This window comes from Choloepus didactylus, chromosome 21 (assembly GCF_015220235.1).
Source record: "Choloepus didactylus isolate mChoDid1 chromosome 21, mChoDid1.pri, whole genome shotgun sequence".
In the NCBI taxonomy this organism is placed as follows: domain Eukaryota; kingdom Metazoa; phylum Chordata; class Mammalia; order Pilosa; family Megalonychidae; genus Choloepus; species Choloepus didactylus.
Genome location: NC_051327.1, coordinates 27324280 through 27351686, shown reverse-complemented (window position 1 = coordinate 27351686; position 27407 = coordinate 27324280). Strand labels below are relative to the sequence as shown.

The window sequence follows — 27407 nt, the reverse complement described above, 5'->3', positions numbered from 1 at the left end:
GAGGCACCCCAAGTGCCCATCAGCATTCGAATGGATAAACAAAATGTGTTCTATACATGCAGTGGAATATTAGTCCTGAAAAGAAGTGTCATGCTGGTACATGCCAGACTGTTCATGAAACTCAAAATATGTGAAACAGAAAAAGACAAATATTGTATGATTTCTCTTATATGAAATACTTAGAATAAGGAAATTCATAGGCAAAGCAGAATAGTGGTTACCAGTAGTGGGGGAAGGGGCAGTGGGAAGTTATTAAATATTGAGTATGAGTTTTGGTTTGGGATGATGAAAACAGTCTAGAGAGTGGTGACAGTTATCCAATATTGTCACTGTACTTAATGCCAAAGAATTGTCCATTGTTTGAAATGGTTTAAATGATTTTGATGTTATGTCATAACATAGTTAACCATAACTATGCACAAATTTTTTTTTTTTTTTTTTTTTTTTCCAAAAATCATTGCTTTGGGATGTCTGCTTACCTGAATCTTTCTCTCCTTAGGCAGAAAAAGTACATGAACTGAATGAAGAAATAGGGAAACTCCTTGCTAAAGCTGAGCAGCTGGGAGCAGAAGGAAATGTGGACGAATCGCAGAAGATCCTTATGGAAGTGGAGAAAGTTCGTGCAAAGAAAAAAGAAGCTGAGGTTGGTGAGAGAATGTCTCATGGAAGTTTACCTTTTGGGTTCCAAGTGAGCCATGGTCCGTGGCATGGAACTGGCTACCCACCCCCTCCGTTTTCTAAATGTTGGATGGAGTTGGTCATGGGGTGGTATGTTGACAGGACTTGGAATCACATCACCCTGGTGGAGTCTTGGCTCAGTCTGGCTCCCGTGTGGCCTTGGATGGCTTCCCCCTTGGTGGAGAGTGTCAGCTGCGCTGTGGGTTTGTGTGGAAGGGTGACGGAAGGGTTAGGAGTAGTGTTTGTGAGTGTTACCTCGGAAGAGGTTTCGTCGGCACTGGTTTACTGTTTGCTTCCCTGCCTTCCCCTGCCCAGCTCCCTCTGTTGCCCTCGGGAGTTGGTGGGCTCCTGCTTTTATTGCGCTGTTGTGGCTGGGTGGAGCCCTACTGCAGGTTGCAGCAAGTGAAGCCTGGTGTTCTCGGGGAAACGAGGTTCTTCAGGGGGCTGCTTTCTTGGCAGAGAGAAGAACAGGGTGGGATTGAAGGGTAGTGGGGGGGCCGGGGTGGACTGCAGTGTTGTGGAGAGGCCATGCCTAGGAAACGGGAGCTCCTTGTTGTCATCGGTGGCCATTTTCTCCATTCTTTATTGTTTGGTACTGCTGGTATTGGAAGAAAGATGGTGCGTGTGGACTTCCATATGAGGTCAGAGCAGATGCTGGAAGGTTTGTTCCTAGGTAAATGTTTGCTAAGTGCTGGGCAGGAGCAAGGCAGGGAAGGTCCTTCTGCCCTGAGGCTGTGTCCTGTGGAGCTCAGGGGAGGGCGAGAGGTGCAGATAGAAGGGAACATAAACAGATGAGTGAAATTCGTTGCAGTAATGCTCGCAGGAAATGGGGTGATCCTGGAAAGCCCCCTGGGCTGAGACCTGCAGGCTGAAAGGGGTGGAGGGTAGAGTCAAGATGGTGTGCATGTGCTGTCAGCACAAGTCTGGGTTTTGGTCTCGTCATGCCCCTGGCTCAGGCTGGTGCCTGCCCCGTTGGTATCATGGCAGGTGTGCAGTGGTTTCCGACTCCACGGAGGCAAAGATGGTAAGGGCCCATGGGTGTTAGTTGGGCCTCTGAGCTGTGATTCTGCAATGCCCAAGTGTGGCTGGAACCCAGGTCAGCAGTGTCTCTTGTAAAGTGGGGCCGGCTGAGGGTTGGGGGAAGCTTCACAGTCCTGTGGGCAGCACCCGCTGTAAGGACATGTAGACGATAGAACATGTTCTTTAACATGAAGGAGAGAGAAAAGAAAAGCAACTGCCAATGCAGTTAGTGTATTTCTGTATATAAATGCTTGGATGTGATCTCACTAAAAGGCCGTGGGGTACGTGCTTGCACCCACACTCTGCCTCCAGGCGCCCTCATCCTGGCAGTTGCGGGTCATGTTCATGCCTCATACCCCTTGGCAGCCTTGCCGTGGTGTCCTGACTCCCCAGAAGATTACCAATGCTTGGTAAAGTCCCCAACATCTTCCCCTTGATTTACATGGCAGTTCCATTTTTGGAAAATTGGGTGTACGTTTAAACTCTGCTGAAGAGTCTTTGTGATCACAGTCAGGGTCCCTGGGTTGATGGTGCCTCCCCAGGAAGGCCTGGAAAGTGTAGACAGACTGACTCAGCCTCTGCGCACACCCTGAAGCCCCAGCCATTCCTGCCACGGAAAGCAGAAAGGACAGTGGCAGTCCCTTCGATGGCTCCTAGACTCCTAGACCTGTACTTTGTTGATGAGGTGGTTCACTCAACGTGCATGTCTGCAGAGGGCCGGGCAGTGAGCAGAGTGGGAGCGATGCTTTTCTTGACGTTCTCTCCCTCTCCCACTTCCCCCCTTCCCACGGTGTGAGAACTGGAGTTCTTGAAATGCCTCCAGGGGAGCCACGGGCAAAGGCAGAGTGGGGTGGGGAGCCCCTTGGCATGGATCTGGGGCAGGGGAGTTAGGGATGTTAAGTTGTTGAAACCTTCTCTCCTGCTTTTGGGGCACTTCTAGTGGTTTAGAAGGGAAGATCAGGGAACCCTTGTAACAGTTACTCAGATTTGTCTTTGCTTCTCAGTTCATTCCTTTTTTTTTTTCTTGGTTATATTTTGCCTTGGAGGCTGGGTAAGTTATTTTCTATGATTGAACTTAGGATTCTGCAGTGGCTGCAGGGACAGAGTTTATTTTGTTCCGTTCTGTTCTGCACATTTTTTTCCTTTGAAAAATGTGTCTAATGTATTTGTATTTCCAAACTTTAATTTTTGGAGCTACACCGTGATACTGTTTCCTGAACATTGGGACACAGTCTCCATGGCTGGCTCTGGGTTTCTGTTTTGCTGGTGGTGGTTTTGAAGACCCCTGTTGAAAATTCCCACTTCTTGTTTCTCTGGTCCTCTTGATGCTCTCCGTGTTGCAGATTATTGCCTTCCGTGGCGGTCTCTGCGAATGGGCAGATCCCTGCTCGACTGAGCATTGCTTTGAAGTCATGACTGTTAAAACTGAATTGGTTTTACATATCTGAAACTTTATAAACAGCTCAGTTTTTGTTATTTGTTTAAAAATCACCTCTGCAGCTCCTTCAGGTATTCCTGCTGTTGGGGTGTTTATATGGTGGCCAATTCTTTATAACATACTTTTACCTTTCTGTTCCCTTCTCCAGGAGGAATACAGAAACTCCATGCCCGCATCCAGTTTCCAGCAGCAGAAACTGCGGGTCTGTGAGGTCTGCTCGGCCTACCTTGGTCTCCATGATAATGACCGTCGTCTTGCAGACCATTTTGGGGGCAAGTTACACTTGGGGTTCATTCAGATCCGAGAGAAGCTTGACCAGTTGAGGGTAAGAGGATGCATTGTGGTTACACAGAAACCTGAGAAGTCTTTTGGCCATATTCACATTTCTTTAACTCTAGAAAGCTTTGTGTTTTCATCTTAAGAATTTGCCTTGAATTTCATAGTGAAATACTTAAATTTCATTGCTTGAGATTTTGCACAAGAGACCTAAGATCTCAGAATCCAAAGGGGCGGTGGAGATTTGTTGCGTTTGCACCTCTTTGCTTATGGGAGGAAATGGCTGGGTTTAGTCCCAGGGTACAGCAGCTCTTGCCCACCTCTGAAATCACTTCTGCTTGGAGAAAGAGAATAAAGTCGACAGGCACCGGTTTTCCTCCTTGGACAGAAGCAGGTGGCTGGAGAATGGTTAGACGGGATGGAAGGTCACAGACCCTAGCCTTTGGCTCTTGGGATTGGGAAGTGACCTGGCCTTCCTGATGGCCCTGCAGTCAGCTCTGCTCTGTCGTCAGGGCCCTGCACTCCTGCTGGACAGCTAAGCAGGAAGGTTCAGCTTGTCTCAGGTACTTGAAATTGTCATTCTTCAAGCTTGACGGAGTCTTCCCTTGGGTCCTGGGAGCCCGGAATAGGATGTTGGGAAGCCGGCAGGCCTTCCCTCCAGGTGCCGGAAGTCTGGTGGGATGGACACGCCTCCCCTGACTCAGGACACCACGATAGCTGATGCTCGTTCTGAGCTGGCACCCAGGAAAGAGCAGTTCTACGACCGGGAGGGGGCTCCAGTGGGTGACACATGAGCTGGACCAGGAAGAGGTTGTGGAGAGCAGAGAGGAGGGGAGCCAGCAGCAAGGATGTTTTTGTTCCAGGCTAAAATGAATATGCTCTGCCGTACATGTTTTAAGCTGGAATTTTTAAGTTTATAGTTATAGAAGATGTAAAAATATTTTATGTATATTCAGTGGAATATAAAGAATGTATTTATGAGAGTCATCCACTGTCATCCTCATTAAAACTTGCTCTTGTTGGTTGGAAATTTTACATTCCCCTTTCTCTTAGAAATGGTATTTCTATTCCATATCACCCCAGAATTTAGTCCTAATGTGATATCTTTTTATACCTTAACCTATCTTAGTGTGTGTCTCCGCATTTGAAATTTGAATGTATTAATTTTTTTTCTACAACATTAAGAACCTAAGGGTTAATGTCATCTGGAAAGCATGTTTTCTTGACACAATTTTGAGTGGTATACAGTAGATCAAAAGCAAAAAAAAATGTATATATTTTTAACTTTTTATTTTAAAATGCTTTGAAACTCACAGGACAGTTATAAAAATAATACAAACTCCATATAGAGAACTCTAACATACTGGGATCCCTAAATAGCCATATCCACCAGTTTTAACATTTTGTCGTATCATTCTCTGTCTGTCCCTATTTATCGATCCATTTTCTGAACATGTGAGTGTAGGTTGTATGCAACATGCTCCTTGAACACTTAGTACTGCCGCATACATTTCCTGAGAACAAGGATATCCACCTTAAGTGCAGTTATCAATATAGTTCAAGAAATTTGACATGAATATAAAGCTTGCAGTCTGTTTTCCGTTTTTCTCCTATGTCCCAGTAATGTTCCTTGAGCCTTTTCTCCTCCCTTACTAGGTCCCATCCAGGATCTTGTATTGCATTTGTCATTTTTTTAAAATTGTGGGAACACATATACGACATAAACTTGCCGTCTCAACCACTCCCGAACACACCACGCAGTGGGATCAAAGTCACAATATTGTGGCAACCCCAGCACCTCCCATTACTGAAACGTCCCTGTCTCCCCGAGCAGAGACCCTACACCCATTTTGCATTTACCCCCCATCGCCCCTGCCCCCTCCCGCTGGCAACCTGGATTCTAATTTTGGTCTCGCTGTGCTTGCATATTGTGCATATTGTCTGATGTTTTCTTTGTAGTTATCACGAGGCTTAAATTTAACATCCTAAATCTATAAAAATCTTGTTTGGTTTGATAGCAGCTAGACTTCCTTAGTGTATCTGTAAGTTCTTGTCACATACGTTATGAGTCCAAAATCCCCGATTTGTTACTATTTTATACATTTGTCTTTAAGATCCTGTAGGATGTAAAAAGTGGACTTAGAGTGGGTATCGGTGTGTGAATTGTGCAGAGCGGAACCTGAGGCTTTCATGCAAGCTTTTGTTGCTTGTTTTCTGCAATAGCGTTTCTCAAATGAAAGCCTCCTGCCTGTTCTGTTCTTTTCTCCCGTTGTGTCCAAGATCAGCCCTGACCCACCCGGCCTGCCCGGCTGTGGAAGCTGGTGCAGTGGATTTATGGTCTCAGCTTCCCAGGCCGGGGGCCGCCAGGGGGCAGTCAGTGCCTTGGCATCAGGGCTTGGTTACACAGCTGTCCTGTTTTATCACCAAATTTGAAGAGTCTCCCTTTGGTTAAAATGTAACTCTTTGTTTCAGTTTAAAGCAGCGCAATAATTCTGTGTGGTATAGAAGTAGAGCATTTCTTTTTGGAATATGCAGTCTGTCACTGAATTTATGCAATTTAAAAAGCATTTTTTTAATGTATTGTCTTCACTACTGATTAACAAATTTCAAAAATGAAATGTTATTATTTCCTTAGAATAGCTTCTAGATTTTAAAATTAACCAAACATAGGATCATATGAAGATGTTTTGTTAAATAAAATGCACTTTCAGTTGTATAGCTTTCTCTTACCTCACTTTCCCAAATTTTTATTTATTTAGAAAACTGTTGCTGAGAAGCAGGAGAAGAGAAACCAGGACCGCCTGAGGAGGAGAGAGGAACGGGAACGAGAGGAAAGGCTGAGCAGGAGGTGAGTGCTTGTGACGGCCAAGAGCCATTAAATCCCTAAGTGGCCGTTAAAAACACATGGCATGCTCAAATGGGCGTGGTTCTGGCCAAGACCAGGAGGACCTGAATGTGCACAGCCTTTGGGCGCTAGTGGGGTCAGTGTGTTGGTGGCTATGGTTTAAAGCATCATGAACAGGCTGTTGGAGCAACAACGTCAGGCCAGCCTGGCTGTCTGCATTGACTTAGTGTTTCCTTAAAGAAGAGAAGAGTGATAGGGGAAAGGAGTAAGCCATGGAGAGTCCCTTCATTGCCCCTGTGCCACCCTGCTTGGGCTCAGACTCTGCTCTGACCCCTGGGAATGCAGTGCTCAGCAAGCAGAAGAGACGAGCTCTGATATGTGGGGTGCTGGGGGCCATGCTACACCCTCTGGTGCTTACTCGGGTGAAATAGAATCACTGGGCAGCTTTCTGCAGAGGAGAGATGGGGTCTCACTGCCCCAGGATGCTGCAGCCCTGCTGGGAGCAGAGTGGGGGACACAAAGACGGAAGCAGTGAGACCAGTAAGGAGACTGCAGGCGAGTCTGGGCGAGGGGTTGGTGGTTTGAATCAGGTGGGCAGCAGGAGGCGTCTGGATGCCTCTGGGGTCAGAGCTGAGAGTACTTGCTGATGAGTGAATGGCCTGGACTTTGAGAGCCGGCCAGGGTGTGGGCAGGAGGTGGTGATGAGAATTGGGTTTTCCTGGGGGACACCCAGGTGTGGGTGCTGAGGGTGCAAGAGAAGCTCAGGAGAAAGGTGCAGGAAGTGACCCACTCTGCTTAAGGCTTCATTGTCCTTGGAAGGTCAGGGAGCTGAGAAAGGTCACGTGCTTACTGTAGTGTTGGGGTTTTCCTCTCGTTGAATGTCCATCTGGTAGACTCGTATGAATAGATCCAAGCACTGTAAACACACAGCGAGCAAAGCACACGCGTCCCACAGGCAGTGTCGCCTGCTGCTGTGGTGGTGTCGCAGTCACCTTGCCTCTCAGGGTGTCCTGTGACTGGACACGTGAAACCCTCAGCTCTGTTGAGTGGCCCCTGAGCAGCCAGGGTATGGGGGCATCGTTGGCTGTTCAGTCATCTCTGTTAAGTTAAATTTCTTTTTCCAGCTTATGGCCTTTCCTTATTTATTTATGTACTGTTTTAATTAGAGAAGTTGTGGTTTCACAGAACAAGCATGCTTAAAATACAGGATTCCCATACACCACCCTATTATTAACACCTTGCCTTGCTGATGAAAGCACAATTTCACTGCAGTTCCTGGTTTAACCTAGGGTTCACTGTCTTGTGCAGTTCCATGGATTTAAAAATTTTTTTTGTAATAGCATACATAACAGTTTCTCCTTTTAACCATACTGAAATAAATAATTCAGTGCCATTAATTATGTTACAGTGTTGTACTACCATCCCCACCATCCATTATCAAAACTTTTCCATCGCCCTAAATAGGAACTCTGTACATTTTAAGCCTTAATTCCGTATTTCCTACCCCTCTTCCCACTCTGGCCTCTGGTAACCTATATTCTAGATTTTGACTCTGAGTTTTGCATTATTCTTTTTGATGATTAATTTTTAAAATTCAGTTTTATTGTGATATATTCACATACCGTACAGTCGTTCACAGTACCATTTGTATAGTTGTACATTCATCACCACAGTCAATTTCGAAACATTTTCATAGCTCCAAAAAAAGATAAAAATAAGAGTAAAAATAAAAGTATAAAAGAACACCCAAAACATTCCATCTCCCCCATCCGACCCTATTTTTCATTTAATTTTTGTCCCCATTTTTGTACTCATCTGTCCATACACTGGTTAAAGGGAGTGTGAGCCACAAGGTTTTCACAATCACACAGTTACACTGTGTAAGCTACATAATTATACAGTTGTTTTCAAGAATCAAGGTTACCGTGTTGCAGTTAGACTGTTTCAGGTATTTCCTTCCATCTATTCCAATATACTAAAGACTAAAAAAGGGATGTCTATATAGCACATAAGAATGCCCTCCAGAGTGACCTCTTGACTCCACCTGAGTCTCAGCCACTAGAACTTTATTTTTTTCTCCCGTTGGGTCTAGAAGATTTTCCCAATCCCACGATGCCGGCACAGGCTCATCCCCAGGAGTCCTGTCCCACGTTGCCAGAGAGATTTGCACCCCTGGGAGTCATGGATGACTAATTTTTTTTTTTTTTTTTCACGGCTTATTTCTTTTTTTTTTTTATCTTCATTTTATTGAGATATATTCACATACCACGCAGTCATACAAAACAAATTGTACATTCGATTGTTCACAGTATCATTACATAGTTGTGCATTCATCACCTAAATCAATCCCTGACACCTTCATTAGCACACACACAAGAATAATAATTAAAGTGAAAAAGAGCAATTGAAGTAAAAAAGAACACTGGGTACCTTTGTCTGTTTGTTTCCTTCTCCTATGTTTCTACTCATCCATCCATAAACTAGACAAAGTGGAGTGTGGTCCTTATGGCTTTCCCAATCCCATTGTCACCCCTCATAAGCTACATTTTTATACAAGTGTCTTCAAGATTCATGGGTTCTGGGTTGTAGTTTGATAGTTTCAGGTATCCACCACCAGCTACCCCAATTCATTAGAACCTAAAGTGTGCATAAGAGTGCCCACCAGAGTGACCTCTTGGCTCCTTTTTTTTTTTTTTTTTCTTTTATCTTCATTTTATTGAGATATATTCACATACCACGCAGTCATACAAAAGAAATCGTACTTTCGATTGTTTACAGTACCATTACATAGTTGTACATTCATCACCTAAATCAATCCCTGACACCTTCATTAGCACACACACAAAAATAACAAGAATAATAATTAGAGTGAAAAAGAGCAATTGAAGTAAAAAAGAACACTGGGTACCTTTGTCTGTTTGTTTCCTTCCCCTATTTTTCTACTCATCCATCCATAAACTAGACAAAGTGGAGTGTGGTCCTTATGGCTTTCCCAATCCCATTGTCACCCCTCATAAGCTACATTTTTATACAACTGTCTTCGAGATTCATGGGTTCTGGATTGTAGTTTGATAGTTTCAGGTATCCACCACCAGCTACCCCAATTCTTTGGAACCTAAAAAGGGTTGTCTAAAGTGTGTGTAAGAGTGCCCACCAGAGTGACCTCTCGGCTCCTTTTGGAATCTCTCTGCCACTGAAGCTTATTTCATTTCCTTTCACATCCCCCTTTTGGTCAAGAAGATGTTCTCCATCCCACGATGCCGGGTCTACATTCCTCCCCGGGAGTCATATTCCACGATGACTAATTTTTTAAAAGCATTTTTGAGCGGTACTCTGGTAATCCTGCATGTTTGTGTTTGTTTCATAAGATTCCTCTGAATTCCTGGGACAGAGGAATTCAATATTTAAAATTCGAGGAAGTGTTGCAAGATTGCTTTCTGGAGGCTTTGTCAAATCGCCTCCTACCCACAGTGTGTGACAGGCCTTCGTCACTGCCTCTCCTGGCCATGCTGGTGTCCCCAGAGCAGGGCCCCCGGGCGCTCTCCTGCGCTGCGATTTTCCACTGCTGGTCAGCTGGGACTCCTGGTGGAGCAGCTTGACCTTCCCCTAGCAACAGGCCCACTGTTCACAGCCAAGGCTTTGCTGTAACTTTGGTGCCTTTCTGGTGGTTTAGACTCTGCCCCGTCCTGTGCAGTGTCTGTGGGTGAGGGTGGAGCTGGCTGCTGAAGGCTGAGTGCAGCTGCTCACATCTGGCTCCCAGTGTTGGTTCCTTCCTGTGGGCGAGCACTGGGAGGGAGGGGGCGGCTGGGCCAGCAAACAAGTTCTCTGGGGAAGTCTGTACCCCCGTCCCTGGGCTTGGGCCATCTCCCCTCAGGTGCTAAGGTCTGGGGTGTTTGGGGAAGTTGCTGACTGTTTTTCCTTTTTTTAGGTCTGGATCAAGAACCAGAGATCGCAGGAGGTAGGCTTCCAGATCTAGTAAGGTGTTCTCAGTCAGATGTGTTTCTTCCACTCGTTTTCTTTTTACTTAATCTCAGTCAGTTGCAGTCTGGTGGGCAGGAGCTCAGCGGCAAGACCTGAGCTGTGTCTGTCAGTGGGGTTGGTCAGGATTGGTGCATGGAGGAGCCCACTTTGTTAGTGGAGGGAAGATTGCCAAGGCCTGTGGGCTTGCAAAGAGTTTCATGGCAGAAAGTACTTTTCCTGAGGCATCGGTGGTACAGGTCTGGCCAGAAGTTAACTGATAGGACCAGTTTGAGCCTCGCTTGTAGATACATACAGAAAAGAGGAGCAGTGAGCGCAGCCTGCTGGGAGAGGAGGCCACAGGGGTGCTGCTGCTGCAATGAGAGGCAGCCTGAGGGAGGGTCTTGGGTCAGGGGTGCGGCCGAGGCGTTTGCTGGCTGCTTTGGTGTTACCCTCAGAGCCCTGGTCTCCTCTTCTGCAGGTCCCGCTCTCGGGACCGCCGTCGCAGGCGGTCCAGGTCTACCTCCCGGGAGCGGCGGAAGGCTTCCCGGTCCCGGTCCCGAGACAGACACCGGCGCCACCGGAGCCGCTCCCGGAGCCACAGCCGCGGCCACCGCCGGACTTCCAGGGACCGGAGTTCGAAATACAAGTAACTACTCTGACTCCTCAGTAGCTGCAAGCAGGAGTGAGCCCTTCCCGTGTTCCCAGGGTCTGCTGGAGCTGTTGGCAGTGCCCCTTGCCCACCTGGTAGAGACGGGCTGGGCCTTGGCCTGGAGGCCTGGCCAGGTGTCTGTGGGACCGTGTGAGGCCTTGTCGGGGCTCTAGGGCCTCCTCGACCCATGGCACGGGGTGGACTCAGAGGGCTGGGACAGGGGTGGTCCTGGGATCACACCTTGCACGTGGGCATGGCCCTGGCTGCCAGCGTGCTGCCCGCCTGCCCAGGGAGCACACGCTGTGTCCCTTCAGCGCACCCCACCGCCATTACGCAGACCTGGGGTCCCAGTCCTGGGCTGACTGTCCCTCTGATACTCAGAGCCCATGATCAGGCCAGAAATCAAGCACTCCCCACACTCAGAGGCCACCACATGAGCCTTTGGTGTGCTTGGTTTGAGCCTTTTTTTTTTTTTTTTAACCACTTTATTTTTACATAATTCATCGTTACTGGCACATAGTTTTGTTGTATTTTCCTTTACATTATGGTGTAAGCTTTCCCTGTTATTGAAAGTGTTTTGCAAACTTCAGTTCTTGGTGGTCAGACGTCCCTCTGCATTCCTGGGTCTCCGGGGGTGATGGGTGGGTGGGTAGGGGCCCCTTTGTCACCAGCCCGGAGGGAAACGACTTCTGCTGAGCGTTGGGTTCACATTTCCCAGGTTCTCCAGAGAGCGGGCGTCGAGAGAGGAGTCCTGGGAGAGAGGACGGAGTGAGAGAGGTGCTGTCGACTGGAGGCTTGAGAGCTCCAACGGGAAGACAGCACCACGGAGGTCGGAGGAGAAGGAGGCCGGCGAGCTCTGAGCCCACTGGAGCGTGTAAATAGTCTTAGAATGCTCGGCAAAGCCCGAAGTTACCCTTCATATTTGCTGAATATGACTCATCTTTTGTAGTTCAAAGTTTCTATTGTTTTGGAGCTAGCCGCGAGTTTCTAGAGATGTACAGAGTTGCTCCTGTGTTTTGGGGTTCTGTTGAGTAGGAATAATAAACCTGACAGACTGCCTCGAAACATGACCTGTCACTCATGGTGCGCGTTGCTCTGCTACTCCTTCCGGCTCCTAGACCCTTCCCGGCGGCCTCCATGGTGGGCAGGAGGGTGCTGGGTGGTGGTCCCCTCGTTTCCGTGAGGTCTGGTCACCTGGATCCCCCTCTTGATGTTTGGCATCTGGTGTGCGGTGGGACCTCTTCTCTGCCCCCATCCTCCCACCCGACGGACAGAGGTGTGTGCGGCAGTGTGGGACGTGCTGTGCTGCTTCTGAGCATCTGAGTTGCCCAGGTGAGCTGTGCTGCACAGCTCCTTTCCGGGATTACTCAGGGCAAAGAAAGGCCCCTGGGTAACATCCAGACAGCACCCAGAAGTCCATAGAGGAGAGGGGTGCTGGCTTAGGTGGGGTGTGGAGGGTTCAACTGATGGCGGAGGTTAACTGCCTTCAGCTCTTCCTGCCATTCCTGTGTGCTCACACAGGGCAACACCTGAACACACAAAAAATGCTTCTCAAAGCATTGTGGTGTTAACTTCCTGTAGACGCTGGTAGTGCCTTTTCCGCTTTTGGGGATTTGTGTCTGTATCTGCGGGGAGCCAGCCCTACGCCTCTGTCCTTGCGGAGGTGAGGTTCCACTCTTGTCTGGGTGGCTCATTGTGGCCGGCACAGGCATCAGCGTGTTCTGGTGACCACCAGCATCTTTCTGGGGCTAATGGCCCCTGCTCTCTCTTCCCTTCTAGGAAAGGACTGGGGAGAAAAACCCGTGCTGGGTCAGTTTGTGACTGGCATTATATTGGTTTTTGTTGTTCCTGTTTATTTTTACTAGCACCTTGGCTTGCAAGTTGGATCTCACATTAAAGGCTCGTGTTCCTGGGCCTTGGTGTGGTGTGCAGGCCTGCCCTCCTGGTGTGGGGTTGAACAGGTGAGTCTGGCTCGCTGTCCCCAGGGTCTCCTCACCCAGACAGCGTCTCACCACGGCCTCCTCAGCCAGCCGCAGAGTTGTTGCTGCTCTGAATGGTCTGGGCATGAACATGTGTGTGTGTCCAGCCAGGGAACAGGCTTTCATGGGAAAGCTGTACCCATGGTCTCTGGTGCTCAGGATGCAGTGTCTCTTCTGTCCCAGCCCTCTCCCGCTGTGCCACTTGCTGTGCCCTCGGGGACTTTCCCCTCTTCCCACTCTCCTTCTCCTTGCTCCCCAGCAGCTTCCTGCACCCAAGCACTGCCTTGCGGTCCACCCTAGGGGAACCTCATTGTCCTGTTTCTCACTCGGTGGTGAGTCCCTCGTTTCCACGTGGATGACTGTAAGTCGCTTGGAGGGTGGGTGCTGGCGGGGCGCATCTGGGCTTGGGACTGGCTGCAGGGTCTCTTCAGCTTCTCCGGGGCACCGGGCCCAGCCCTCCGCTAAGGGACCCAGCCTTGCCCGTGGTCCAGGCCGGGGCAGCTCTGCCTCGCCTGTGGGACGCTCTTCCACACGTCAGTCACGAGCAATTGACAAGGCGATGAGAGTGAACTTTGGCTTTGCTTGGTGGGTGGTGTCCCCGCCAGGCCAGCAGGCATGTTTGTCTCAGTGCACAGGGACCTCCCCCTTGGGGTTTAGAAAGTGGATGCAATGGAAGACATCCTGGAGTGGTTGCGGGGGTCTCGGGGAGGCAGAGTGAGTGGCAGCTGGGTGTGGGTCCCTGCGCTGTGACCTGGTGTGCAGTCCCAGGTGCTGGGCTGGTGGGACAACGTGCAGCTCCATCTGCAGAGCCCTCAACTTCAGCCCTGAGGGAAGCTTTCCTGGAGGAATGGTTCCAGAAAGGAAGAGGGAAGATTTCTTGGGTGGAGCCTCCACCAGAAAGCAGGGCCTGAGGGCCTGGCTCTCCCTCCCAGCCTTCCAGACGCCCCTGAGCCTCCAGGGCAGGGGAAGTGCAGTGTGAAGCAGCCCTTGACTCACTCACTCTCTGTGGTTCTGTTTCGGGGTGCTGGGTGGGGGTATGCTCCTGAGGAAGCCACACGAGCCCAGACCCAAGTCAGGGGAAGCCGGGTGACGGCAGAGTGCTTCTTGGGGAGGTGGTGCCCAGCACACTACAGGGGAGCAGGAGCTGGATATGCAGTGCCCCCAAGGGACCCTGGGTTGGGAGTGGGTGCAGGGAGGATTGACCACACAGGGCCCGTCTCTTGGGAGATTGACCAAATGCAGAGGTTCCAGGACTGTGCCGTGTGTCAGAACCACCTGAGGGGGTTGAGAAACAGCTGCCGTGCCCCTCTCCGGACCTTGGGTTTGGGCCCTGAGCCCTGTGACTCCTGCTCGATTGCGCTTCGAGGTCTCTGGGCCGGGCCAGGCTCTCCGATGCCCACTGGAAACAGCCACCCCGATCTCCAGGGCTCCGTCCGTGGAGCTGCACCAGGACACCCAGTCCTGCCTGTCAGCACAGCGAGCGCCTCCGCCCGTCACGGCCGACACCTGGAAGGCCTTGTGCCTGGTGTTCACGTGGGGCAGTCGGGAGGGACAGGGTTCTCTTCTGTTGGGTTACCCATGTGTCTGAGCCTCTCTTCTTGTTCACCTTGTGAGTTCTTCTCCAAGTTGCCTTTTTGTCCCCTGATCCATTTTCCTTAATAGTTTTTTCATTAAACTTTTTTTTTTTTTTTTAATAATTTCAAACTTACAGGACAGTTGCAAAAATAATAAACATACCTCTCATATGCAGGACTCCAGCGTATCCCCTCTCTCCCAGGTACCCAGATCCACCAATTTTAACATTTTACCACATTTGTTGTATCATTTTTCCTTCCATCTGTCTGCCCATCTGTTTATTTTCTAAACTATTGAGAGTAGGTTGTATGCTTTGTGCTCCTTGAACACTTAATACTTACATGTACATTTCCATAAAACAAGGATATTCACTTATGTAACCACCTCAAATGCAGTTTTCAAGAAATTTATTGACATAAAGCTTACAGTCTGTATTCCACGTTTTTCATATGGCCCAACAATGTCTCTTTGAGCCTTTTCTCCTCCCTTGCTAGATCCCACCCAGGATCATGTATTGCCTTTAATTGTTGTCCCTTTAGTTGCTTTCTTCCTTCCTCCCTTCTTTTCCTCCTTCCTTCCTTCTTCATACAGCATAAACTTTCCATCTCAACTACTTGGAATGGTTGGCATTTTTTTGGCTTTCAGCACTGTTAAATACGTTGTTACTGCTTTCTCCCTCTGTGGTAGAAATTGGCGTTGAATCCATTGAGGCCCCTTGTACTTGACACATTTCATTCTTGCTGCTTTCACAATCCTCTGTCTTTGGCATCCAACCGTGTGATTATAATGTGGTGTGGTGTGGGTCTGCCGTGTTTGGATTTATTCTACTTGGAGTTCCTCTTCTGGGATTCCTGTGCTTGATGGACTTTATCTTGGTATGCTAATGGTGTCCTCAGGCTCTAGTCACTTCTTCATTCTTTCCACTTTCTGTTCCTCAGACGGGATGAATTCACTTGTCTTCAAGTTCTCCAATTCTGTCTCTGCCAGCTTCTGCTGTTGAACCCCGATGGGAATTTTAATTTCTGTTACTGAGATCTTCATCTGTGTTTGGTTCCTTTTCATAATTTCTGTCTGTCTTTTGATAACTTCTTTGTGTTCATCTATCACTTTCCTGTTTTCCTTTAGTTCTTTGAGCATATTTAGGACCTTTTTTGTTTTTTGTTTTTTGTTTTTCAGTCTTTGAAATGTCCTGGGTCTGGTCCTGCTCGTTGATGGTTTCTCATGCTTGAATCTTCTCCTCTGCCTGGGCCGTCGCCTCCTGGTTTTGTATCCTTTTTGAAACCTGGACATTTTGATATGTTAATGTACTGGAATTTAGACTCCGAGCCATCTGTTCCTTAATCTTGTCTCTGGCTAGTGTTATGAATGCTAGAAAGAAGGAGAAAAAGAAAACATCTTTCCCCACCTTTGTAGATGGATCTGGGCGAGTGCTCTCCCTCAGGGCTTATCCGTACTTTGAGTCTAGAGAATAGTTCAAGGCCGAAGCGTAGCAGCTTCCATGGTCCTTTGTGCACGTGGCCCTGGGATTTCCCCGTTGACACCATAGGAATGTCCTTCTTCCCTAGGAAGTAGTTTCCTCACGGTCCCTGGCACTGTGCCATATGTCCTACAGCCAGCAGTCCTTGCCGCAAGCAGCCAGGACTTTTCCTGCGTTCCCACGATGTTCTGTAGGGGAGCTCAGTAGCTCCTTCTGCACAGCTGCCTTCTCGCGTGCAGTGAGCGAGAGGGACTAAGCCACGCGTGCACACTCCCATCGTGTGCACGGGCTACTCTGCTCCCTCCAGAACCAGGACCAGCAATCCACGCTGGGAGCATGGGCTGCACACACACCAAGGCGGACTTCGGGTTTGTGCTGTGAAGGATGAAGGAGCCTTTCCCTGCCTTAGGTTACACAGATTTTTCTTCATGTACTTGCACTAATTCTGTGGTTTTAACCTTTCATGTTAAGATACATTTGGAGTCCACCTTTGTGTAATGTGTTCAGTGGATCGTTTTTCTCTCCAGTGGTGAGCTAGCTTACCATCCCTTTCTCATTCAGTTGTGGCTTCTTCAAAGCCAACCAGGCCTAGCTAGGGGGAGGTGCATCTGACTTAATCATGGGAGGGACATCCCATCCCCTTTGCCGGATTCTGTGGGTTAGAAGGTAGTCCCAGGCAACCACGCAGGCTCTAGGGGCGTGCTGCTGCCGTCACACTGACGGCACTCTTCTGACGCCATGTTTTTTGCTTTAAAGTCTCTTTGATCCTTTTTCTTTGTTTGGAGCTATTAAGTCATTTACAATCAATGTAGTTAATACTATATTTGATTTTGTTGCATCTCATTTTGGGCTTTCTGTATTTATCATACCCATTTTCTTTCTTTTTCTCTCCATTTTTGCCCTTTAGTGATGAGGGAGCAGGGTTGCCTTGGGATGTTTTTTAACAGTCTGTTTTCTCCTCTCTGCTAGTTTGATAGTCATACCCTCTGTTTCTGTTCTTCTGTGGCTGCCCTAGAATTTTCAACATGCATGCTTACCGTGGTGGGCTGAATAATGGCTTCCAAAGCTTTGCAGCCAGGTTCCTGTCCCTTATTTGGGAAGAGGGACTGTAGGTACCTGATTAAGTTGGGAGATTCTCCTGGATTATACAGGTCAGCACTAGATGTGGTCAGAGGGGTCCTTTGAAAACAGAAGGCAGCAGTGTGACGACTGGACAAAGGTGCTCCCAGCCTGTGGGGTGGAGGTGGGGGAGTCCCGGGGGCCAGGGTGGCTCTGCAGCTGGCAGCGGCAAAGTTCTCCCCTAGAACCTCCACAGGGTGTACGCTGCAGACACCTTGATTTTGGCTCCGAGAAGCTAATTTTGGAATTCTGACCTGTAAGCTGGTGAAAGAGTGAATTTGTACGCTTTAAACCACCAAATTTGTGACGATTTGCTGCAGCAGCTATTAGAAACACTCAGCAAAATCGGAAGTTAATATTAGAAAACCTCTGCCTCCCAAATGATACAAGGACCTCAGAGCACTTGGGCTCCACTGAACACCTTGTTTCCTTTTAACCCCATAGACATTGTAGTCATTTGTATCTACACATATCTGTCACCTTCATTGTATTAATTGTTATTAATTCCTTCTTACATCTCTCATGTCCCCCTAGGGTCATTTTCCTTCTGCCTGAAGGGCAGGGACTCCTGGGGCTGGGGCTGGGACAAGGCAGGTGAGGCACCTGGGCTCAGAATTTAAGTAGGCGCTCCTGCTCAGGGCTGGCTGTTCTTTCACCTCTTCCTGTGACTGCTGCACACGCTGACTCCAGCTGGCCCACGCTGCAGGTCTTGAGTCCCCGTGTCTGCTCTGGCTGGCTGCCACTTCTGCCAGCTGCATGGGCGTCCTCTCGTGTGGCCAGACCGTGATTTGTCCGGCCTCTCTTCCATTGGTGAACATGGTGGTGGTTTGCCATATTGTTTCTTTATTTTTACTTCTTTGCTCTAATAAACAGTTCTGCAAAGAACAATTGCACATATATTTTCATGTCTGTGTGCCACTATTTTCTGTGGGATTATTCCCAGAAAGAAGGATTAAAGGCTTAGAGAGTATACAAGTGCTAGAGCCTACTTTACTGGCTGCCAAGTTTTCAGGAATTTTGAGAGCTAGTTGTTAAGCCCGGCCACTATTGAAAATTATATAAATTTACAAGTAAACAGATCATGGTAAAACAAAGATAATAAAGACTGAAAACTCATTGTTACTACGTTTTATTGTCTCTCTGCTCTTGAGGTGGTTTATAGCTATTGTATCAGTGGAGCAGGAATAGTGCAGGATGGTGCGCTCTGTCCCGGGCTCCCTGACCAGTGACATCATGTTGGTAGCTTGAAATCGTTTCCCATCGAAATTGGCAGATGCTACCAGCACATCAGCCCCTAGAGTGCCAGTTAACATTCACCAGGTTACAACTATGCATCTGAATTGCCCTCACAGAAGGCTATGCCCAATGACACTTCCACAGAATGTTAAACTGAAAATATTACCTTTTTGGTAGTTTTCACTGTGACAGGCAGCTTGTTAACCTGCGTTTCAGTTTGCATGGCTTTGAGCATAGTTTCTAGTGTCTCTTGGCCACTGTGAGTATACTGTTAGTTGCCTGGGGAGAAGGCAAAAAGGGTTTGGAAGTCTACCTTTTATGGTAGAGATACAATTTTTCTGCCACAGTTTGAAAATACCTTTTTCCTGGGCTCTCAACTTAGCTTGTGATCTCTTACTTTCTCCCCATATTGAGTTTTTTCTTGATACAATCCAGTCTCTCTGCCTTTCCCCCAATGTCACGTTTGAGGATAGCATTTCCCAAGGAAAAGTCTCCCGGTATGCCTGGACCTCTTTACCTGTTTCTGCAGTGTCTCTCCATGTGTATCTGTGTGGACGACATGTGTGCTGTGCATGTGATCTGTGTGCGTGCCAGAGCTGCACATGTGCTCCAGGCTCTGACTTCTATGTCCTCTGACGTTTTTGAACCTTAGTCTCTCCATGAGTCAAGTGGGAATGGAAGAGATAATGGACGTGCTGAACTTACTCCTTGCTGGGAAGGTGCAGTAAGTGGAGTATTTTTTACCCTAAGTTTTGTATTGACAATTGATTTTATGAGGAAATAATAGCAGGCAAGCAAGAAAAGAGTAGCCGGGCAGTGCAGGTGCGGCGCCGGCCGGCTGCCCTGGTCCGGCCTGGCCGGATCCAGGGTCCAGCCACGGAGGGGCTTTCACCCCAAGCCTCCCGGACCGACCCCTGCAGTCCCCCAGAACGTGCCGCGCGGGTCCGCCAGCAGGGGGCTCAGTTCCCTCACGACCTCGGCCGCTGCGCCCGCAGGCGCCCCCGGGTCGGGGAGGAGGCGGGAGGCGGCGGAAGCCAGCGGAAGCCAGCAGCCCCGCGGGGCCTGAAGCCGCCGCTCTGCGCCCAGGTGTGCCCGCGGCCCAGGGCTGTGTGCGTCTGGGCAGAAGTTCACGATCCGGATTTGGGACTTGGGATCCGGAAGTCCTGTCGGCCCGGCGCGCATCCCCCGCAGAGAGAGCGCACGCGCGGGTTGCACGCTAGGACTTTACTCAAACAGCAGGACCTCGCGGCAGGGGGCGGCTGGGGTCCTGCCCCCGATTCCAGCGGTACTTGGAGGCCAGCGCCGACGTCACGTGGCTCAGAGACCTGTCGGGCGCGGCGTGCAGGGCAGGGCCGAAGTCGCCAGGGTAGTGCCGGGCGAAGGTCACCAGCAGACAGCGGCCGGGAGCTGTGGGGGTCAGGGTGGCGCTGCGCTCGGCCCGCGCCGCGGGGTCCCCGCCCACGGCCTCCCAGCGCCCCTCCGACCCCACCGGGTTCCTTCGCCCCCCCAGCCCCCTCCGGCCGGCCGCGTCCTCACCTTGAAGTTGACCGGGTCCACCCGCAGCTTGTGCGCGTGCAGGTCGCTCAGGGCGGACAGGGCGCCGGGCAGGTCGTCCGGGTGGCCGACGGCGAGGGTCAGGGCGTCGCCCACCTTCTTGCCGTGGGCCTGGACCTGGGCGGAGCCGGGGCTCAGGTCGAAGTGGGGGAAGTAGGTCTTGGTGGCGGGGAAGGAGGGGAAGGTCCTGCGGGAGGGAAGGCGGGTGAGCGGCGGGCGCGGCGGGATCCGCGCGGAGCCGGTTCCCCCGAGAGGCCCGGGCCTTTCCGCACCTCTGCAGGGCCTCGGTGGCGTAGACCACGACGTTGCTGCCCAGCTTCCTCCACAGCGCGCGCGCCGCCGCCCGGTCCGCGGTCAACAGCGCCATGGTGGCCCGGTCTGGCCCGCGCCGCCTCCGGAGGGCGCCCGCCGCGCGGGTCCGGGAGCGCAGGGCCTGCCTGCACCCCGAGGCCCCCATCGTTTAGGGTGCTTATTCTGTGGAAAGTGGCATTAGGTATGCGTCATTATTATTAAAATACCACTGCAGTTTAGCTCGGCTTTTGGACCTCCGGTTCTCAGTCTCCTGAGTCTATTTTCTCATTTATTATATCGAGGAAATCAAGGATGAAGGCTTTTTTCTTCACAGAGTTCTTGTGAGAATTTAACGGATAACAGATGTCAGGTGCCATGCCCAGAGCCCATGTTCATTTCAGTGCAGTGGGCATTCATTGAGCACCTATGGTGTACCCCCGTGATAACAGTCTACATCTGTGCAGCACTCACTTGGCTCCAGGCACCACCCTGCTGCATCTTTTTTTTTTTTTTTTTTAATTGTTGTAGAACTCACATAATATAAAATTTACCGTTTTATCCATTTTGAAGTGTATGGTTCAGTGGCATTAATACACCCACAATGTTTTGCACCAACAACCCCGCTCCCCCTTCTCCCCCAGAAAAAACCCTGCACCACCAGCTGTCTCTCCCATTCCTGTCTCCCCAGGCCCTGTCGGCCACTAACCAGACTTCTCCATGGACTTGCCTGTTCAGCACATTTCACAAACATGGATTCACATGATAGTTGTCCTTTATCTGGCCTATTTCCTTGAGTCTGTTTTCAAGGTTCATACTGTGCCATCGATCATGAATTCATTCCTTTTTATGACTAATAGTCCATGGGATGGCTAGACCACATTTTGTTTACAGGGTCATCTGCTGATGGACCCTGGGAGCTCTCCCTCTTGTGAGGCCCTCAGCCGACTCCTTTCCCTCACAATAGAGTTCTGCTGGGGAGTTCTTTCTGAGGGTCCCTAACAGGATGTGAGTGTACCCAGGAGGGGCCTGTCCTCACAATTAGGAACAAATTCTGAGCCTAGGGAGGGGGGTTTCCCACTCTCAGCGGGTGTTGCCTTCCAGGCCTGGCACCTGAAAGTCACCCCCAGATCCCCTGTGCTCCAGGGCCAACTAACTCCTCAGGAAAGGGAGTTCAGCTGAGCACAGGTCCAGTCAGAGTCCCTGGCCCTGGGTCTCCCCTCCACTGTGGCTCCAGGGGTGGTGGCTCCAGGGTCCCGGGAGATGGCATCAGGTGGGAGAGATGCCTCCAGGGAATTGCTCGCGATCTCTGCAGTTGCCTTGACCACGATGGGGAGTGAGTATTTGGGAGGCTTTGAGGGGACTGATGAGGGTGTGGCACCCAATGAGGCTCCCAAGGGGTGTGGAGCCTGGGCAATCGCCCAAGGTCAGGCGGACAGCAAAAGTGTGTGTGTGTGTGTGTGTGTGTGTGTGTGTGTGTGTGTGTGTGTGTGTGTGTGTGTGTGTGTGTGTGTGTGTGTGTGTGTGTGTGTGTGTGTGTGTGCGCGCGCGCGCGCGCGCGCGCATGCGCACAAAGAGGTGTCAGAATAGAAAATGAATATATCATTTCAACAAAGCCATGCGAACATGCCAGTTCTGGGAATGAAATGCAGAAAGGAGCGACTGGATGGGGCAGAGCAGCCCAGGCTGGGCATCAGCGCGTTCCTGCAGCCAAACTGGCTGGAGTTGCCCTCCCTTCCCCTCCCCTTCCCCTCCCCTTCCCCTCCCCTTCCCCTCCCCTTCCCCTCCCCTCCCCTGAAAGGGATCTGTGGGCGGACGCACAGAGCGAGGGGCACACCAGGCTGCCGCCCATTCAGACTTTATTCAAAGACCAGGAGGCTGAGGTGCGCGGAGGGAGGGAGGCCTGCGGGCGAGGCCGGGGGTGGCAGACTCCAGCTTAACGGTACTTGGAGGTCAGCACGGCGCTGACGCCGGAGATGAACTTGTCCAGGGAGGCGTGGACGGGAGGGGTGAATTCGGCAGGGTGGTGGAGGGCCAGGGTGACCAGCAGGCAGTGGCCCAGCAGCTGCGGAGGGAGGGGGGCGTCAGGGGCAGCAGGGCGGCCTCCGGGGTCCCCCTCCCGGAGCCCCCGGTGCCCCAGCCCCCTCCGGCCGGCCGCGTCCTCACCTTGAAGTTGACCGGGTCCACCCGCAGCTTGTGCGCGTGCAGGTCGCTCAGGGCGGACAGGGCGCCGGGCAGGTCGTCCAGGTGGCCGACGGCGAGGGTCAGGGCTTCGCCCACCTTCTTGCCGTGGGCCTTGACCTGGGCGGAGCCGGGGCTCAGGTCGAAGTGGGGGAAGTAGGTCTTGGTGGTGGGGAAGGAGGAGAAGGTCCTGCGGGAGGGAAGGCGGGTGAGCGGCGGGCGCGGCGGGGTCCCGGCGCCCACCGGCGGGTTGCTGGGGCGGGGGCGGCAGGGCGCGGGTGGGCGTCGGGCGTCGGGCCCCGGGACTGTCGGGGCAGAGGAGACGCGAGTCCTCACCTCTCCAGGGCCTCGCCGCCATACTCCCCGGCGTGGCTGCCGATCTTCGACCAGAAGCCCTTGACGTTGGCCTTGTCGGCGGCAGACAGCACCATGGTGAGTTCTTGCCGAGCTCTGCGCAGAAGCTGCCGGCCCGGGGCGCGGGGCGCTCTTATGCGCGGGGCGCGGGGCCACGCCCGGGCGGGCGGCGCTGGTTGGCTGGCGCGGGGCCCGGGTTGGGGAGAGTTGGGGGGTGATGGGGGGCTGGCAGGGTGCACCCACGGCAGGGGGCGCCTGCGCCCCGACTCAGGACGTTTCTCCCGCCCCCCCGCCCGCTGCTGGGCGCGGGTCCCATCCGCTCTCGGGAAAGCTGTGTGCGCCACGGCCCCTCCCCACCTTGGGCTGGGATCCAGGCCGGCTTTCCCTGTTTCTGAGCGTTTCTCGTCCCGGGCTGCGCTCTCACGAGGGCCAGAGGTAGGAAAGTCAGTCTGCGGCCCCGCCCTGGACCCAGATTGGCACACACTGGACGTCCATGAACTTGAGCAGAATAAATGAAGGAATGGGAGAGTGAGCGCGGGAAGGAAGAAAGGCTTGGCTTGGCCGGGGCAGAAGGGCCGCCCACAAGGACGCTCAGAGCCCCAGACGTCAGGAGCCTGCGGGCCCCCCTCCTGGCCCCTCCCGATCTCCTCCTGCCTTGCTTCTCCCAGCCCCCCATGCCTTCCGCGGATAGTCACTGAGTGCCACTGAGCACTGAGCACCGGGAGGGAGCAAACCGAGATCCAGATCGCCCACGGGGTGGGGCTCAAGGTGGGGTTCCTGCGGCCCCCCACCCAAAGAGGCAGGGCCTCTCCTTTCTGGACTGCGGTTGCATGGGTGAACGACTCCCCACTAGCTCAGCCCAGCTCCAGCTCCCTCCCAGTTCCCCGCATCCGCCTGACCCGAGACTCATGCTCAGCGAGTAGTTTGCTGTAGTTCTTGAGTCAAAAGAACTGCTGAACGAGACTGAGGGGAACACCAATGAAACTATCACCCAAGGGAGTAAACCGTTGCAAAACTTGTTAGCGGCCCAGAGGGAGCTGGAGGGAGTGTGCGGTGCGTCCAGGTGATGGGGTTAGGCTGAGGGTCTGGGTGGGTTTCCTTGAGGAGGTGAGGCTGCAGGATGAGTGAACTTGAAGTGGAGTAGGGTGAAGTCGGGCCTGAGGGAGAGGCGCCCGTGCCTGGAGGAGAGAGGGGGTGTGGGGGTGATGAGGTGGGGGCCCTCTGTGGCCAGATCCTTCAGGGCTCTTCAGGGAGGGACTCTCTTCTGCCTGGTGAGGGTGGGGAGGGCAGGGTGCCAGTGGGTGCAGACCCCTTGATGGCAAAGTGAAACTCTTGGGCTAGGTGGCGGTGGGGGAACATCAAAACTCAAGGAGGGGAATGGGGGGGGGCAGGAACTCAGTGCTAACGCCCCTTCCTGGGTGCCTGGGGGAAGACCTTGCTTTGGGGAGTGGGTGGGAGGAGCAGCCCTCAGGCCACTCTCTGCCCCATTCCTCCCCCAGGAGAGGAAGGGGCTCAAAGCCCAGCCTCAGCCGTGTTCCCCTCTGCTCTGCCCCCCACCCAGTGTTAGGATCTTTGCATCTCACTCCCATGGGACACCCCTCCTCCCAACCAGTCCCACTTCCCCTTCCTACCCTCTCCCCTTTTCCCTCCCCATCCTGATTCTGCCCACAGCTCCAGCCCCAGTCCTAGCTTTAAAGAACACAGGGGTAAGAGGTTGGGGACTTAGAGGCACCCCAGGCCCTGGGTCAAACCCCTCCCTCTCCTTCTTGCTCCAACCCCCCCCCCCAAGTAAGTGCTTTCCCAGGCAAGACTTGAGGAACTAACAGCCTATATTCTTAACATTGAAAGAGCTCCCACATAAAATAAGGAAAAGAGACAAAGGATATTAACAGGAACTTAACAGAAATATAGAAATGACCCACAACACTGAAAGGAAACGAATGAAGGAACCAGGAGGGATGGAGGAGGGACGTGGGTCGGTGAGAAGGGCGGGTCGCAGAAGTGTCCACCTTAGGATTATTTCCTGCTACAGCATCAACCACTGCAAAGCGCACTTGTCCGCGCTGGAGCTGCAGCCGCGACTGCTCAGCGCAGGGAGGGGGAGTCCGGGCGCCCCGCCCTCCGCGGTGAAGAGGGCTGTGTGCGGGAACACAGGTGGCGGCTACCAGAGCAGGGTGGATTCTAGTTTGTTTTTAAAATAATAAACTTTATTTTTAAAGCAGTTCTAGGTTTACATAAAAATTGCACAGAAAACACAGAGTCCCCATTAACCCCCCAGCACACCCCCACAGCCCTCCCCGTTAGTAACGTCTTGCGTTGGTGTGGTAACGTTTGCTACACCCGGATGAACCAATGTCGACACATTTTGAGTAACTAAAATCTTTAAAATGTTTCTCTATGTTTAAATAAAAATGGGTTGGACTTCGGGGCACAGGAAGAGTTGAAGAGGGGAGGTAACTCCCCAGTCGTTCGGAGAAGCCCAAGTCCAGCCCGCCGTCATGAGAAAGAGCGAGCTGAGCCTCGCCCGGGTTCTCCAACTTCCATCCAGCGCCACCTTCGCAGGCGGCCTCGGCCGGGGCTGGGCTAGAGGCGCGGCGGTGGCGAGTGCGCGCGCGGCTGCGAGCTTCCCGCGGGGCGTCCGGGTTTCAGCTCCTCCGAAGGAGCCCTTCCCCACGTGCTGCCCTCGGGCAGGACAGTAGGACCCCGCGGGTGATGAGCCGAGGAGGGGCGCGACACCGCGCGCAGGCAGCCGTCAGTGGGCGCCCGGCCGCGGGAACCCGGGACGCAGCACTCGGCGACAGCGCCCTGGCCTGCTCGGCCGCCGCCCCCGGGATGGCTGTGCTGGGGCAGGAGCCCGCGAGGCCATTTCTGTGCCCTTCGCTCTAGTCGGAAGGGAGAGGAGCTCAGGGAACTGCTCCCGTGCCTGCGTCTGCACCAGGAGCAGCTGTTATCTATTTGTATGTGTAACTGTCACCCAGATTGCGAGGACGGTGGCGATTCTAGGGCCTCCACCTCTACCGGCGAGAGGAGCCCTGGGACTTCCCGCCTTCCCGGGAGAGACGTGGGCCGCCTCCACTCCCTTCCCCTGCGCTGCCTCCTCTCCTCTTCCTTCCCTTCCCCTCCCCTCCCCTCCAAGGGGTCCGTGCCCCCCCCCCCCCCCCCCCGTCACCACGCACACCCAGCCCTGGCCGTCGGCGGACGCACAGAGCGAGGGGCACACCAGGCTGCCGCCCATTCAGACTTTATTCAAAGACCAGGAGGCTGAGGTGCGCGGAGGGGAGGGAGGCCTGCGGGCGAGGCCGGGGGTGGCAGACTCCAGCTTAACGGTACTTGGAGGTCAGCACGGCGCTGACGCCGGAGATGAACTTGTCCAGGGAGGCGTGGACGGGAGGGGTGAATTCGGCAGGGTGGTGGAGGGCCAGGGTGACCAGCAGGCAGTGGCCCAGCAGCTGCGGAGGGAGGGGGGCGTCAGGGGCAGCAGGGCGGCCTCCGGGGTCCCCCTCCCGGAGCCCCGGTGCCCCAGCCCCCTCCGGCCGGCCGCGTCCTCACCTTGAAGTTGACCGGGTCCACCCGCAGCTTGTGCGCGTGCAGGTCGCTCAGGGCGGACAGGGCGCCGGGCAGGTCGTCCAGGTGGCCGACGGCGAGGGTCAGGGCTTCGCCCACCTTCTTGCCGTGGGCCTTGACCTGGGCGGAGCCGGGGCTCAGGTCGAAGTGGGGGAAGTAGGTCTTGGTGGTGGGGAAGGAGGAGAAGGTCCTGCGGGAGGGAAGGCGGGTGAGCGGCGGGCGCGGCGGGGTCCCGGCGCCCACCGGCGGGTTGCTGGGGCGGGGGCGGCAGGGCGCGGGTGGGCGTCGGGCGTCGGGCCCCGGGACTGTCGGGGCAGAGGAGACGCGAGTCCTCACCTCTCCAGGGCCTCGCCGCCATACTCCCCGGCGTGGCTGCCGATCTTCGACCAGAAGCCCTTGACGTTGGCCTTGTCGGCGGCAGACAGCACCATGGTGAGTTCTTGCCGAGCTCTGCGCAGAAGCTGCCGGCCGGCGGCGCGGGGCGCTCTTATGCGCGGGGCGCGGGGCCACGCCCGGGCGGGCGGCGCTGGTTGGCTGGCGCGGGGCCCGCAGAGCGGGGGCGGGGAAGACCCGCCGGGAGGAGGGTGCCGAGTGGGTGGGGGGTGGGGGGTGCGTGCCGGGCGGTCCTCGCCTCCCCCCACGGGGCCCTCCCCCGCTGCCGTTCAGGGACTTCCACTCGAGTTCCTGGCCCCCCAAGTCTACAGTATACTCACGTGTGGCCCCGGCCGGGGCAGCTTCGGACTTGCCATTTGTCAGGTGGAAGAGCGGGGCTCAATCTTGTCCAAAATGCAGCAGAAGCTGCTTTTGCACCAAACTTTGCCCTGAGCCGAGAGCGCCGCCGTTACTGTCCACGCAACACGGGGCTGCGGGGCATCAGGTGCGATCAAGTCCTCCTCCCGGCTCGGGGCCCAGGTCTCCGGACACACCAGAGACTGGAGCCCGCAACTGTCGTCTTCGCTGTTGGAAAGCTCCCAGCCCTTGGCGCCTTCCTCCCCCAAGGCTAGGATCGCGCCCCCAGTTTCCCTCTTGCTCCCTGGGGATATGGACAGACAGGACCTCGGGGCAGGAGAGGGCGCGCCTTGGGGTGGAATCGGGCCCCCGCGGTTCCCAGGCAGCCCGCGGAGTCGGGCGGCGCAGAGCTTGCGGGGGCTTCCTGAGCGCCGGCCTCGGCCGAATACCCCCCGGCGCATGATCGGGGGTGTTTCCCCCCTGGG

General features: G+C 53.2%; 4 protein-coding genes across 6 annotated transcripts in view; 1 reads left to right on the top strand and 3 right to left on the bottom strand.

Moving 5' to 3' along the window:
- Window positions 1-11936, top strand: part of LUC7L (LUC7 like) — a 39737-nt gene extending 27801 nt beyond the window's left edge. For all 3 annotated transcript variants that reach the window (XM_037815019.1, XM_037815016.1, XM_037815020.1), the window contains 6 exons: window positions 500-643; window positions 3285-3461; window positions 6172-6260; window positions 10186-10215; window positions 10696-10863; window positions 11585-11936. In XM_037815019.1, the coding sequence (XP_037670947.1) occupies window positions 500-643; window positions 3285-3461; window positions 6172-6260; window positions 10186-10215; window positions 10696-10863; window positions 11585-11726 (750 nt within the window). In that variant the 3' untranslated portion in view covers window positions 11727-11936. The remainder of the gene's footprint in view (window positions 1-499; window positions 644-3284; window positions 3462-6171; window positions 6261-10185; window positions 10216-10695; window positions 10864-11584) is intronic.
- A 7544-nt stretch (window positions 11937-19480) lies between these two features.
- LOC119517204 (hemoglobin subunit theta-1-like) lies at window positions 19481-20201 on the bottom strand. The gene is made up of 3 exons (XM_037813771.1): window positions 20079-20201; window positions 19785-19993; window positions 19481-19656 (listed from the first exon to the last, which is right to left on the bottom strand). The coding sequence occupies exons 1-3, from the start codon at window positions 20171-20173 to the stop codon at window positions 19481-19483; spliced, it is 480 nt and encodes a 159-aa protein (XP_037669699.1). The 5' UTR covers window positions 20174-20201.
- A 1735-nt stretch (window positions 20202-21936) lies between these two features.
- LOC119517944 (hemoglobin subunit alpha) lies at window positions 21937-22773 on the bottom strand. Its single transcript, XM_037815023.1, has 3 exons — window positions 22612-22773; window positions 22261-22465; window positions 21937-22159 (listed from the first exon to the last, which is right to left on the bottom strand). The coding sequence occupies exons 1-3, from the start codon at window positions 22704-22706 to the stop codon at window positions 22031-22033; spliced, it is 429 nt and encodes a 142-aa protein (XP_037670951.1). The 5' UTR covers window positions 22707-22773; the 3' UTR covers window positions 21937-22030.
- Window positions 22774-25854: 3081 nt separating this feature from the next.
- LOC119517943 (hemoglobin subunit alpha) lies at window positions 25855-26691 on the bottom strand. Its single transcript, XM_037815022.1, has 3 exons — window positions 26530-26691; window positions 26179-26383; window positions 25855-26078 (listed from the first exon to the last, which is right to left on the bottom strand). Exons 1-3 carry the CDS (start codon window positions 26622-26624, stop codon window positions 25950-25952), a joined length of 429 nt encoding a protein of 142 aa, XP_037670950.1. The 5' UTR covers window positions 26625-26691; the 3' UTR covers window positions 25855-25949.
- Between the last annotated feature and the right edge of the window lie 716 nt (window positions 26692-27407).

Bases quoted from the DNA above. Each gene is read 5' to 3' on its own strand.
- LOC119517204 (XM_037813771.1), bottom strand. From the start codon at position 20,173: ATGGCGCTGTTGACCGCGGACCGGGCGGCGGCGCGCGCGCTGTGGAGG. The intron at 19,994-20,078 runs GTGCGGAAAGGC...TCCCTCCCGCAG, and splicing joins GCCACCGAGGCCCTGCAGAG to GACCTTCCCCTCCTTCCCCG. The intron at 19,657-19,784 runs GGACGCGGCCGG...CCCCCACAGCTC, and splicing joins CCCGGTCAACTTCAAGGTGA to CCGGCCGCTGTCTGCTGGTG.
- LOC119517944 (XM_037815023.1), bottom strand. From the start codon at position 22,706: ATGGTGCTGTCTGCCGCCGACAAGGCCAACGTCAAGGGCTTCTGGTCG. The intron at 22,466-22,611 runs GTGAGGACTCGC...TCCCTCCCGCAG, and splicing joins GGCGGCGAGGCCCTGGAGAG to GACCTTCTCCTCCTTCCCCA. The intron at 22,160-22,260 runs GTGAGGACGCGG...CTCCCTCCGCAG, and splicing joins TGGACCCGGTCAACTTCAAG to CTGCTGGGCCACTGCCTGCT.
- LOC119517943 (XM_037815022.1), bottom strand. From the start codon at position 26,624: ATGGTGCTGTCTGCCGCCGACAAGGCCAACGTCAAGGGCTTCTGGTCG. The intron at 26,384-26,529 runs GTGAGGACTCGC...TCCCTCCCGCAG, and splicing joins GGCGGCGAGGCCCTGGAGAG to GACCTTCTCCTCCTTCCCCA. The intron at 26,079-26,178 runs GTGAGGACGCGG...CTCCCTCCGCAG, and splicing joins TGGACCCGGTCAACTTCAAG to CTGCTGGGCCACTGCCTGCT.